Here is a 12,054-nt window from a genome sequence, read left to right as displayed (position 1 = left end):
TCCTCTCCTCATTGTTTCTTGGAGTCAAGGAGCTTAACATCCTGCTGGTTCCCAACACCTAATTTATTGGCATTGCAAAGTCCAAGTTGCCTATGTGCCTAAAATAGGTGACCTGAATCTTGTCTGCAGAGTTTAGAAGGGTGCAGTCCAAGAATATCTGTATCAGCATAAAGGTGTTGTCATCCAAGGCCACTGGATAAGAAAATCATTGAGATAAGAGAAAGTGGAGCCCTGCAATGCTAGGGCTGGAAAGTGGTTTTCATGGAAGATGGCAAGAGAGGTATGACTATTATCATAGTTTACTCTTACTTGAATGTTTGAGGATGCTTGCTAATATGCCACCTTTTGGCATTTTACAGTACGTGCATGCATGGACTTAATGGGAAACAAAGTTAGTCATTAGTAAGCTGCTAGCCAGCTAGCTAGCATTTGCCCATTGTTTAGTGAACTATTAGGTCAGATGTACTAAACCTGTTTCTCATTTTTGCATGCTGGCTGAGGCTTACTGGTATTGTCAGGTTAATGGTGGCTGGAGGGGGAAATCTCAACATTTGAGGAAGTTCTGAATTGGCCTTTGGCCTTTTCCTTGTTAGCTGTGCTTAATATATGCAAGTGGAGCCTTTTGGATACATGAATTGCCTATTGCACAATAGGTTGTGGAGAAAATATGACAGAAATGAGACTGCTGTTAAATGAAATAAGCAGAAGACAAACCTTTCTCACAAGATTAAAATAGAAGATCTGATCCTACAGTGGACTTTGAGTGGGGCCATTTGGGGTCTTAATTAGTAGTCAGTAAGATCATTCAAACAACAGAAAGCATATGTGATCACAGTATGTTTTATGCATATGGAGCGAGTAGTGGATGCACCTTCGTAAAATAACAAGGTGGAGGAGTTGTCATCGTTTTTCCATTACTACTCAAGTGGTGGGAGTAGAAGGGGGTTAGCACAGGAGCCTGCTTGAAGATGCAGTTAGAAGGAGGGAGCAAGAGGCGTGTCAGGTGACTTAAGATGATGTACAGAAGCAGTAGGAATGGAGTGAAAGATAAAACCAGTGAAGAGTTGTGAACAAGCAGGAATTATATGAAAGTTTTGAAGGAGAAGACAAGGAGCACAAGAATAGTTTAATGCAAGTATGAAGCAGTAAACACAAGAGTCTATATTATGATGTAGGTCACATCCTTCTAGGATAATGTGCCTAACTCACATTTCTTGATAATGAAATGATGATGAATTACAGCAGAGGACACTCAGAAGATGATCTCGAGGAAAAATGTAAGTTTTTCTGAGAGATCCAGTCCTCTAAGTTGAAATCAAATGTGCCTTCTGCTATTACTGTAAATTCACTTTTCTGATTTAAAAAAAAAAAAAGTTTAGCCGTTCTGTGTTTCTCGGAAAAGTTAAGATGTCTTTCATATTTTACACATTACTTTACCTGGAACAGGGAGTGGTATCTGTTCATTTTCTATAACCTTGATCAGACCACTTGAGAGATTATTCTTGGGGTTTTTGTGCTAGTCAGGGAAGAAATAGTTAAGGAGCGCTGAGTATGTACTTAGAGACATTGTCTGTTTATCATGCTAACTATTCAGTGTGGTCAAAATAAAAACAATTTTCTGTCAAGTAAAGCAACTAGTGATGATGGTTCCAAAAGTCTGAATCTAGCCCTTCATCTAGAGAACAGATTTTGCTTTGGAGAAAATGGAGATTGAAAGCATTTTGTTTCTGTCACAGAAAACTCAGAAGCTACAAAATTGAGTGCCTAAGTATCATTCACAAACCCATACAAAGACCCTGCAAATCAGTGGCTACTTTAGACATATAAAGTAATTTAAGCCTTTGGAAAGCTACAGCAGCTGCTGATGCTCAGTACTTTTAATCACCTGGCATGTTACGCTCTCTCTCTCTTTTTTTTTTTTTTAATAATTTGGAGAATAGCACCAAGTAGGAAGTCTAAGGGGATTTGGGTACAAAAAGTCTTGGAGACATATTTTGAAATTAATTTTAGTTAAAGCCATCAAAATTCTTCATCTTAATGTAATCCATTTTTCAAGGGAGTTGAGTATCTGAGAACTTGTATGAAAACAAGTAAGAACTTCACAGTGGTAGGTGAGAGCAGATGACTTCCAGCAGGCTTTTCCTTTTTTTACCTTACTGATTGGAAAGTTAAAAAGCCTAACAATATCTGGCTAATCCCAAATTTTCGGACTCTGCATTTCAAGGAAGCATTTCTATCTCTATGTGTATGCTGAGGATTGATTTTAATTTATGTTAAAAGTACCTTCCTTTATAGGTGGTCCAGAAACTTTGGTTTAGTACATTTGGAAAGTATGACATAAAAAATTAAATGGAGGACATTTAAATTTCATCTTGATTCATAAATATTTTATAGTGTACTCATACCTGCTAACATCTGAAATAGCAATATTAAGATTAAAAAGCAATTGAGCATGCAAATTTAGGGAAAGTAGGGAATGTTTTGCCAAAGACATTTTTGTTAAATAGATGCATATATTTGCCATCCAAATGTGTTTAGTGATTGTTGTCTCTGGATTAAATGAATCTGAGTTATATATTTAGGGATCCAGTGTCTGTAAAGCTTTATAAGAAAGAATGGTTCGAGGGGGGAGGGGAGGGAAGAGGAGTCCACACTTTGTCTTTTACAATGCAAATGACTTGAGAGCTTACTGGAATGAAAAAGTGAAAATATAATAAGCTTAAAAATAAACAGACATGTCCCTGTAGGACAGTTGGAATGCGTGCTTAACAAGTAAGAAGTAAATTACTTGTTAAAGTTCTCTCAGGTTTAATAACACAGTGTGGTATCGATACAAATAAAGAATGTGATTTAATCTGCTTGTGTCCCTTTAACACTAAAGCATGTTGCCCATAGACTTCAGGAAGAGAACAGATCCTTTTGTTTTTAATATGTGTCAGTAGAGCAATTTACTCTTTTTTTTTTTTCTCATCTGATGTAGAGAATACATTAATTGTTCAGAGCCATGTGTTACACTATTTAACAAGAGGAATTTTCTAACTCTTGCTTTGATTTAACATGCAAGGTTAAGAAGCTGAAGAGGGAACTCTCTCAGATGAAGCAAGAGCTGCTCTACAAGGAACAGGGCTTTGAAACACTGCAACAGTGAGTAAAAGAAAATAGTTGAAACTGACTTAATTTAGTCACCTGATTTCTTTTTTTTGGCATGGAATTGAATCCATCTTATGTGAGAGAGTTATTGTGGGGGGGAAATGAGAATCTAATAAGTTAGGAAGCAGGAAATCTGTAGAAATTACAAACCTGTTGTGCAAGTGCTAACATGAGAAATCTGTTCCCCTCCTATTTTTTTTCTCATGAGGTAGCTTGTGTTTCAAAGAGGCAGAAAGAAGGGCGGTGGTTAAGGGTCCCGAGGAAGAGTTTAGCTGCTTTGCATATCCCTTTTTAAAAAAAATGAAAAAGCAATTAGGTCTTTCTTTCCCCTTTCCCCACCTCTGAGCTCAAAGAGAGAGAGGAGGGTTCTGTTCTTGGAGGCATAAATGGTGCACAACTGTGCAGGGTTTCAAATGAGTCAGAATTTGAGGATTAGAGACCTTACTTTCTTTGTTCCAGTTGCTGGGATGCCTGGTGTCCAAAGGGCTGATGCTGAACCAGATGAGCATTCTGGGTATTTAACCAGTTGGATTATTAGGGAATGAAGTTTTTTCAGTCTGAGTGTTCCCTGCTGCTCCTGACTTACAAAGTTGGGCCCCAAAATACTAAACATTACTGGAACTGTCACCACAGAGAACTTGCTGCAGAGGAAACCTTGCTAATTAATGTGAACAGAAATTTATTAATGCTAGTTGTTTTCTGTATTGTGGTATATACTCATACATTAAGGATACGTTTACACAGTAAAATGCTGAGCTGTGTGCTCTTAGTACACTAGTTCCTGTAGCAGAAGCAATGTGCAGTGTTAATGTAATACTGCCTGGATTAATTTACCCTTTTTCTCAGGACCTCCTGTGTATGGCAGCGCACTGTCAGATAAGTAATAATCTTTATCCTGGAGGGCTTGCAGAATATATAGGGAAGATGGACAAAAGACGGGAGAAGGGAAGTGCATTTCCATCTTCCAGGTAGAGTACTAAAATGCAGAGAAGTAATTTGCAAAGGATGACAGAGCATCTGTGTTTGGAGCCGAGAGACTGGAGTTCAGTTCCCAGTTCCAACCAAAAGATTGTGTAGACTATTGTTTTTGTATTGTAATAGATCAGTTCTATACAGTAGGAATTTTTTTTTAAGTGGGAGAAAAAATATCTGGTCCAGGAGATGGCCAATCATAGAGGAGTTAAAATAGACAAAAAATGTTTTTCTGGTATGAAGAGTTTGAAGTCAATTGGGAACTGAAAACCCTCAGCACCTTAGGAGGATGCCAGTCTAGTCTTTATCCTCCTTCATTTTGACTAAAACAGAAATGTAAGATTTGTTATTTAAATATACAAAGGTAGTGAGGAGTGAAGGGAGAAAAGGATAGATGATTGAATTTATTTAACCATAAATCAGATTTCATCTGAAGCAAAGTTTAGGAGAAGAAAGATGTATTGACTCTAAAGCTTAAGGTAATAAAAACTCGTGCTGCTGTCCCAGGATTAAAGGTTAGCCAATCATGCTGGTTTTATTATATTAATTCAACAATGAAGTATTGTTTTAAAGCAGCTTGCTCACAAGCCATTTTGATAGGAATCCAAAGCATGTTTCAGAAACTGTCAACAGCATTCCACAGAAACACAGTGAACATTTGGTTTTAAAATTCAGTCAGCCACTTTCAAACAATACTAATCCCATTAATTTAAAACAGGAAGGTGGAATATCTCGTATGTCAGAGATCCTTCTTGTCCATCTTAATTATATACAGAATAAAGCAGTTGCGATTTGAATGTGGCACATCATATTACTAGGCAGCATGTGGTGTATTACCCAACTATTCATTCATGATCTCAATTGTTGGCATATCCTGTATCTATTTGACCTTAGCAACCTGATAAATTACCGAAAATTGAGTGTTGTCAGACAGTAAATGTCTACCTATGAAAGAGTTTGAGGAATTTTCAAACTGTAACAAGTACATCCTTGAATAGGAATCTGAATGCTGAGTCACATTGGCAATTTTCTTACACAAATGCAGTTCTAGTTTGCACAAAAACTGAAATGTGGAGAAAGAAAAACAGACAGGCTCATAGCATTAAATACTGCTTTAGAACCTTGATATCTTTGCACAAAACTGGAAGGAAAATAGAATACAGTTATAGGTGTTTTGTGTGAGTGCGCTGTTCTTGCAGAGGATGGTTGAGATCACTTCTAATCATTAAAATGATTGTTCATTCCTCACTCACAAGGTTAATGTCTTCCAGCAAAGATGATGGATGATGATAAAAACAGAAAACCAATTGCATTATAAAAGAATGTATTCTCTACTAAATGCTTGCTTTTGTGAAGATGGTGGTCGGTTTTAATTTTTTGAAGCACAGCTGCAGTCATTTCTATGATGCTATGAAATATTCAGTTAAACTAGAGATCAGAGAAATATGTTTACAAACTGTACTTCCTGAAGTAAATATGGAAATACTACAATGAAATACTTTTTATCTCTAAGTTTAGAGGCTTTTTGTTTTGTTATTAGCAAGTTACAGTTTTTAAAATCATCGATAGTTCAGGAATTTAATAAATTGTCCGATGGATGACATATGGTATTAATTATCCAGAGATTTTTGTGAATAAACAGAGCCTGGTGACTGGCTGAGCAGAACAGCTGTTCCAGACGGTTAATGCCTAGGATTAGGGTGAACGAGAAGGAAGCTGAGAACAAGAATGGTTCTGGTGACGTTTCTTCTCTGCAAGGCTGATTAGTACCAAGAAGCTTGCCTGTCTGCCCATATCGTGATGCAGTCTGGGTAGAGGAATTCTACTAATGACAAATTCTGCTTCTGTGAGGATCACAGTTAATAGTGTGAAAGGTGTACCCAAAAGCTGCTTGTATGCTGCAGAGAGTTATGGTGGGGATGGGAATTTTGACAGTGTTGTCAGCAATAATGCTATACACCTGGTAGAATGTGTAAGACTGTTCAGTGCTCTGTGCCCCTTATGTCTTTAAGACTGCATCAACTAAAATTGCTTGTGGAGTCTCTGCCTTTAGTAAGGCCCCAGTAGCTGAGCTGAGGTGGGTTTAAAGCCAACAGGAGTATTTTTCCATGAAATTTCCTGATGTCAGCAAAAGCCATTCCCTGGACACTGTGTGTATGTTAGGTAGCTTGACATTTTTGCCAAGGGTTAAGTAGTAAGTATTTTAATGGAGACTTCAATGGCCTCTTTCCAGTTTGCATGTCTGTCACAGGAAATGGTATCTCTTATCTCCTTCCCTTCTGTTCTCTAACTGTGCTTCTGCCTGAAGCAGAACAGCAGAGATGTTAATATTATTTTCTGTATCTGATATTAATATTCTGTCTTTCCACAGAATTGACCAAAAGATGTCTGGAGGCCAGAGTGGGTATGAGCTGCGTGAGGCCAAAGCCATCCTGAGTGAACTGAAGAACATCAGAAAGGCGATAAGTTCAGGGGAGAGAGAAAAACAAGATTTAATGAAGGTATTTTAAATGGTTGATGTATGTTTTATGTGGATTTGTTTTAACATGACTCACTTTCCTCATGGTAAATACTTTGTATTTTATAGTTGTTAAGGGTTTCTCAAAACTCTTTGAGCCAAACTAGTATTAAAATCAATTTTCAGATGCAGAAACTGAAGCCTGTGACGTTCCTAGTTCAAAAAGCCACTCTTGTGTCAGTCAGAGAATATAGACTTCTGAACTTGTATGTAAGGTACAGCACATATGTTACCTCTAAATCACAATTTAAAATACTAAGCGGACGAAATTCAGAGATGTGTTTTTGAGATGCATGGCCATTTTCTAAATCAGTAAAAGTTTTCCGTATCTAAATTGCCCTATTTCCATTTCTGAAAGCAGATCTTTCTTTTAATCAACCAAATATTTAATTGGTTGACAAGTTAAAAAAAAAAAAACAACCAAAAAAAAACCCAACACAAAAACAACCAACCAAAACCCAAACTCAAAAGAGACATAAACCCACGTGGGTAGTTTTTACATTGTCACAGGTGTCAGTTACCTACCAACTGCTTGATTAAAAGGATAGTTTGCTAAATGTGAAATAAACCCATAATTTGGAGTCTTTTGTGTAAAAAAAAAAAAAAAAAAAAAAAAAAAAAAAAAAAAAATTCTCTTGGAGGTAAACTCGTGTAAACAGGGTAAAGTGCAAAGAAACTTGAACACCACCTCCTTTTCTGTTTCCTGGACAGAGTCTTGCAAAGCTGAGAGAGAAATTCAGTCTTGACCAGACCATTGGGACATCTGAACCAGACTTGAATTCCAGCTCTGTAAACTCCCAGCTGTTTTTTTCTAGACAAACTCTGGATGCAGGGTCTCAGACTGACATTTCTGGTGAGGTGAGCTTTTTTCCATTTTGTCAAATGTAAATAGAAATTGAATCAGAATGCTGTGATTAGTGGAATTGGACTCAAATAGTTGTTTGTTGTTGCTGATAGGTGTATATATACATGCTCGAGAGAATTGCTTAGAATCAGTTATTTGATTTTTTCTTTTTTTTACTTTACATTTTAAATCAAGAGTCAGAAGAACTTTATACATGTGACATAAAGCATTTATGACCATATGATTTAATCAAATAGTTCCAGTACAGTGAAGATCAGCGTGAGTAGCTAGTATTTTTTGGATCTGTCTATAGGATATGATCCACTTTACAGACTTAATTCAACATAAAGATGATTTTAATTTTCAGAAACAAGATCTCAGAATTTAACTGTGCAATTTCATTTCATGCAGCTGAAAAACTGTTAGTGGAACTGCTTGTTCAGTGATTCATTAAAACATTTTCTGACAGTATATTTTACATACACAGAAAGCTGTGCTTAATTTTGGTGCCTTCTTTGAAGTTCTGTGAGCTAAGTTTATAACGAAGACACTGTACAAGGTTTTCCAAACAGAGCTAAGCTTCTCTGTGTTTTGTAGAGAATTTATTGAAGTCTTACTTTGAAAGGCACTGACTAAGTTCTAAATCTGAGTTCAGCAGAGTTCAAAGTATGAGATAAAAACTTGGGGTGCAATCATTGCAAGACTTCTTTGAAAATGCTCTTGCTTTACTCTGATGGGATACGGACAATTGGTAGTACAATAGTTAAAAATAATGAACTGTATGAGAAGAAAACAGCTGGTTTGTACATCTGAGTAGATTTCTAACTAGACATTTAACAGCAAGTGTGTGGCTGCGGGTGGATGTGGGTTTTTTTTTTTGTAAGTCGTGATTTTTCTAGCCTGTGCATAGCTTTCATTGATTCATTTAACAGCTTTCCACAGTAATAAGGCTGATTTATTTTTCTTCCTCAACAGGTTGGAGCAAGAAGTAGATCAAATTTAGCAGAGAAGGTCAGGCTAAGTCTTCAATATGAAGAGGCAAAAAGAAGGTAATAGGGTTAGTTGCTTTGTTCAGTTACAGTCTTGTGCTGGGAAGGTGTCAGCGCTCTGCAGCACTAACGTTGTGCTGGCAGTGACATCTAGTGGGCGGCTCTCTGGAGACGCTGCGGGCAGTGCTGCAGCATGTTGCTTTTCCTTCAGAATGCAGGCAGACTTTCAGGAGCAGTCTTTTTGTACAGTAGGTTTTACATTTAATGCGAAGTTGAATGTGTTAAGAAAGAAAATGCAGACAGTGACAAATTCATGGCAGCCCCAGGATTAAGGGAATAAAGTGAGTTGGCTTTCCACTGAACGGAGTCACCAGGTTATTTATGTCCATTATAACCTTCTTTGGGATCATCATTTCAGTTTACTGTGCCACTGAAGGCTCTTCAGTTTTAGAGTTGCTTCAGACTGGTTCCAGTGCAGATTTAGTAGACTTAATTATTTCGTTTTTCCCTGGGACTTTGGATAATTTAAATATTTGTTATCACTATGGGGTTGATTTTTTTTGAGTTTAAGCTGAGGAGAAAAGACATCAGGAACTGCTCCACTGATGAATGTGGAATGTCTTTCAAATAAAGTTCTGCAGTGGTTCTCATAAAAACAGTGCCATTTTGATGAATTGCCACAGCACTGAAGAACGGGCATCAGAAAGCGGAACATTTGGGGTTAGAATGACATATCTTATAGTGTACCAGAAGTGCTGCATAATACTGGGGCGAAATTTACTATTTAAGAAAACAAGTGTGTGTAGGATATCTCTCCATTAATAATGTATTAATTGTATTGTATTATTTTGTAATATTTGTCACAAAATTTGGTGTCAACTATTCAGAAACCCTGTGGTTTTTGTTATGGGGGTGCTTTGTAATTTAAGAGAAATAGAAATCTAAAAAGTTATCCCACACTTGAAGTTCCTTTTTTACTATAAAGAACTAAACAAGGCAATAAAATAAAAAATAGCACTTTTCCCCAGGTGAAAACAGTGCCTAAAATGCCATTTAACCTGAGATTTAAATATTATTTCAATTGGAATACTATGGCATCGTCAATTAGATAACTAGGAAAAGAAATTTGCAGCTTATAAGTACCAAGTAAAGGCATAGTTTGGTTTTGTTTTAAAGGCAGGAGGCTGCACAACCAGCATTTTTGCCTCATCTCAAATACGTACTGTCCTTATACAGAGTGGTAGCTGCCATCCTTGCCAGTAACAACAGTAATCCTTTATATCATCATTACGGATAAAACTTTATTATATAATCAATGCATTCATCAAAGAGTGCTAAGGCTATTGTATTTGTTCAGAATTGAACATTACAATTTTGGCGTAGAATCATCATGTACATAATATTAATTGTCAGATGGTGCTTTGGATGCAGATAGATGGCATTTTTTCTCAGGCATAATTGATCCAAAACCAGGTCATCCTCTGTTTTGACTGTGTCTTGATACCAAGAAGTCCCAGCATTGTGTTTTTTCTCTCCTGTGTAGGAACAAAAAAATTCCTGGCAATAAGTCAGATTACCACTTCTATCTTGAAAAAAAAATTTTTTTCAAAACAAAACCAAACAGTGCAGTGTTCAGAGTATGGAGTACTGCAGCACAAGATCTTACTTTCTCACAAATTAGTCAGATGAGAATGTGGGTCAAAATTTCGGTAGCTGATGTACTTACCTTTGCATAACTAAGTATTTTAACATCAGTGTGTTTCAAGGTTGAATTATCTCCTTTTAAATGATATCTTTATGCAATTTTGTCTGAAAACTGCCCAGTAATGAATATTCTTTTCAGCTTTATGTAAGAGCATCATATGCCTTGAAGAGGCTATTAAAGTCTTTAAAGTGTTTGCACATACTGATTTTATCAGTGACTACAGGGGGAACTTAATAAGGTGTACATACCTTGGAATAATGAAGATACATACCAGTTTGCACATAAAGTTCAGTACCCAATTACGTCCCGCCTAATTATTATGGACATTGTAGTCATTGCTATAATTTAATAAGTATTCACCATTTTTTTCTGAAATATTAAATTTGTGAATTCTTAGTTATTTTATGTAAAAATAACTAAGAGAAAGAGAGGATCTTGTAAGTGAATTTCTTTACTTGAAAATTATCAGATAATTTTGTATGTTGCACATTTCTTGTTGCTTAGCCAGCAGAACTTCTTGAAGAGATGGAATGTTGAGGTCAACTGTGCTGAATTCAGTTGTAATTGTGGTTCAAAAGGATCTAATATAGCATGCTGGCGATCCTATCCTGATGTGGTGAAGATCTGGCTATTATTCCTTGTTGACCTGTTGGGCAAGGACTTCCTCAAAAGAGTGAGAGCAGTTCAGTTTTCATATCCATCTAGTCCTTTGCCTGTCTGATGAGGCAGCTGAAGAGAGTGTTAGTTACAGTAGCAGAGAGTTGTCTATAGCAGGGGGAGCAAAGGAACTGTTTGGAGACCACCGTCCCATCCCATAAGCCATCAAACAGCTGTCAGTAGCAGCTGCTTTTAGAAGAAGGTTAGCTAGAAACTGTGACCTGGAGATGAAAATCTTAACATTTCCTTATCCATCTGAAACTATTTGGTTGTTTTCCCTCTTGAGTACTGCTCCTCTAAAGGACTGTTGAATATAAATGATATATGTAACAGCTGCAAAATACATTGAAATGCTTCATTTCATTTCATCTCACTGTTTGGTTATAGTAGCACTGTTGATAGTATTTCTGTTTATTTTACATTGTCTTTCTCTGAAAATACCCTGAGTCAAACTTGTTCTTGCAGGGGTTTGGTGGGAATATGGGTTGTTTTCATTTTTGAAGCTGTTGTTTTTTCATTGAGGTGCAGCTCATGCTGCAATGAAAACATTACCTGTAGAGGAAGAAAGGGTGGTGTTAAGCTTTTAGTATAAGCAATGGGATAGTTAGAGTCAACATTAACTATTCGTAGCTTTGACCATAAATAAAAGCCTTAATGTACTATAAAATTAATACTGGAGGTGCAAAATAAGCATGATATTATTAGTTTTGTTATTCACAGAAAACAAACTGGAAAGAAGAAAAACGTTTTTCCAGAAATCTATCAGAACTACAGAAAGATTATACATACCAGATTATCTGTGTATTACGAAGTATGTCATGGGTCATTCATTACCTTAGGTAGTGTTCAGTAACACTGGAGTTGCACAGACTTGTATCGGCTGTTGAGCTGACTTAGGTGTATTTAACTATGGCAGTTACAAATAAATAAAAGTAGCAGAGGAGTTCCTCTTGCCCTAGATTGTACGGGAACATCTTTCTGTTTTGACTTCTCCTTTCTCTGCCTTTTTCCCAGCTTACAAGCAAGGTGCAGAATGCTAGGAGCTGTTACGTAGTTCAGAGCTTCCACATCTTTAGCTATGCGGCTGGTTCAGGTGTGGCTAAAGCTGGAAGTGACTGAAAGTTGTCATCTTACTAGATATGTGACACCTATAAAGGGAATTTTTTAGCTTTCCCAATGGACAATGACTCTCTATTGCAAGACCTGCACTGCTTAAGCT

The 12,054-nt window shown here is 36.8% G+C and overlaps 1 protein-coding gene across 3 annotated transcripts in view; it reads left to right on the top strand.

The window, feature by feature from the left end:
* The window catches only part of WWC2 (WW and C2 domain containing 2), a 102,772-nt gene that overhangs the window by 54,102 nt on the left and 36,616 nt on the right, over positions 1–12,054 (top strand). For 2 of the 3 annotated variants that reach the window (XM_086464033.1, XM_086464035.1), the window contains exons 5-8: positions 3,065–3,144; positions 6,494–6,623; positions 7,352–7,498; positions 8,460–8,533. In XM_086464033.1, coding sequence (XP_086320159.1) covers positions 3,065–3,144; positions 6,494–6,623; positions 7,352–7,498; positions 8,460–8,533 — 431 coding nt within the window. Of the gene's footprint in view, positions 1–3,064; positions 3,145–6,493; positions 6,624–7,351; positions 7,499–8,324; positions 8,328–8,459; positions 8,534–12,054 lie in introns of all 3 variants that reach the window. The other variant, XM_086464034.1, reaches the window with a different exon arrangement.

The sequence above is a fragment of the Leptosomus discolor genome, chromosome 4, assembly GCF_034619465.1.
Source record: "Leptosomus discolor isolate bLepDis1 chromosome 4, bLepDis1.hap2, whole genome shotgun sequence".
Classification (NCBI taxonomy): domain Eukaryota; kingdom Metazoa; phylum Chordata; class Aves; order Leptosomiformes; family Leptosomidae; genus Leptosomus; species Leptosomus discolor.
This window is presented reverse-complemented; position numbering and strand designations above follow the sequence as displayed.